The sequence below is a fragment of the Mizuhopecten yessoensis genome, unplaced genomic scaffold, assembly GCF_002113885.1.
Source record: "Mizuhopecten yessoensis strain PY_sf001 unplaced genomic scaffold, ASM211388v2 scaffold715939, whole genome shotgun sequence".
Lineage (NCBI taxonomy): Eukaryota > Metazoa > Mollusca > Bivalvia > Pectinida > Pectinidae > Mizuhopecten > Mizuhopecten yessoensis.
This window is the reverse complement of record NW_018479867.1, coordinates 74,299-76,062: the sequence shown is the minus strand read 5'-3', so window position 1 is coordinate 76,062 and position 1,764 is coordinate 74,299. Positions and strand designations below refer to the sequence as shown.

The 1,764-nt window shown below is 40.0% G+C and overlaps 1 protein-coding gene across 1 annotated transcript in view; it reads left to right on the top strand.

The window, feature by feature from the left end:
• Positions 1–1,764, top strand: part of LOC110441408 (UTP--glucose-1-phosphate uridylyltransferase-like) — a gene marked incomplete at its 5' end in the record, with an annotated part of 21,131 nt that overhangs the window by 6,400 nt on the left and 12,967 nt on the right. The window contains one exon of the mRNA XM_021484529.1: positions 1,333–1,401. Coding sequence (XP_021340204.1) covers positions 1,333–1,401 — 69 coding nt within the window. The remainder of the gene's footprint in view (positions 1–1,332; positions 1,402–1,764) is intronic.

Sequence of the window (1,764 nt, the reverse complement as noted above, 5' to 3'; positions counted from 1 at the left end):
GAAATAGGTTTGCATTGTGTCCATCCGTCCTTCCGTCTTTCTGTCTTTCCCTCCTTCCGCTATCTTGTCCGGAATCTATTTCCTACACTACTAGTCACTGGAACTTCATACTTGGTGTATGGGTTCACCTTGGTGAGGCGGTGTGTCATGTATCAAGAGTAGGTCACTCTGACTTACATTTTGACCTTTGACCTACATCAAAGAAAAAGTTGTCTGGGCTCTATCTCCTACACTTCTAGTCACTGGAACTTCATACTTGGTGTATGGGTTCACCTTGGTGAGGCGGTGTGTTATGTATCAAAAGTAGGTCATTCTGACCTAAATTTTGACCTTTGACCTACATCAAAGAAAAAGTTGTCTGGGCTCTATCTCCTACACTACTAGTCACTGGAACTTCATACTTGGTGTACGGGCTCACCTTGGTGAGACGGTGTGTCATTTATCAAAGGTAGGTCACTCTGACCTACATTTTGACCTTAAACCTATATCAAAGAAAAAGTTTTCCCGGACTCTGTCTCCTATACTACTAGTCACTGAAAGTTCATGCTTGGAGTATGGGTTCATCTTGGTGAGGCGATGTGTCGTTTATCAAAGTAGGTCACTGTTTTTGACCTTTGACCTGATCGAAGAAAAACTTTGTCCGGACTCTATCTCCTACACTACTACTTAATTACGAATTTATCATCTGTGCATTCTTGTTATATTATTTTACATCCGGTGGGGGACTGTAATTTGCTGAATTGTCTTGTTAGATTAAGTTTGATGTCCCCCTTTCTGATTTATAAATTTTGTCTGACTTACAGCTACTTGCTTCTATTTATGAATATTGGTTCTCATGATTAGTATCTTAGGTTATTGTTTGATTATGATTTATTTTCATTTTAAATACTTCTATGGTTTTATGTCCCTTTTCTGATTTTTATACACCTGTCAAAATTTTCACAGGACAAAGATTAAGGTCAAACTGAGATCAAGTATATCAGCTTCTGGCTGAAAATAACTTGATAAAACTTAGAGATACATTGTATATGTAGGATTAAAAGGCAGTGTGGCATACTATTTTGGGGTATGTAAGATTAATGACATATTTATTTCTTAAGCTTGTGCCCTCCTTCATAACATCCAGGAAATAATTCAACTTTACTGAGCAATACACTATACAAATGTAGTTTCTTCTCTCAAACGGATTCTAAATAACTTACTTTATCATTTAAGGTGTCTACATGTATATGCTTCATGTCATTAGGAGTGGGGAGTAACAGTTAGCTAGGATCTTACAGTCCTAATAGTCTTTACACATTTTAAGAATGTTATAAAACTGTATTCTTCCAGATATCCAAGAATTAATCGAGAGTCTCTCTCACCAATACCCACCAACTGTAGCCATGATGATAATGAGGGGTAAGTACCATCACCCCCAATTCCCACCACCTGTAGCAACGATGATAATGAGGAGTAAGTACCATCACCCCCAATCCCCACCAACTGTAGCCACGATGATAATGAGTGGTAAGTACCATCACCCCCAATACCCACCACCTGCAGCAACGATGATAATGCGGAGTAAGTACCATCCCCCCCAATACCCCCCACCTGTAGCCACGATGATAATGAGTGGTAAGTACCATCACCCCCAATACCCACCACCTGTAGCAACGATGATAATGCGGAGTAAGTACCATCACCCCCAATACCCACCACCTGTAGCAATGATGATAATGAGGGGTAAGTACCATCACCCCCAATACCCACCACCTGTAGCCA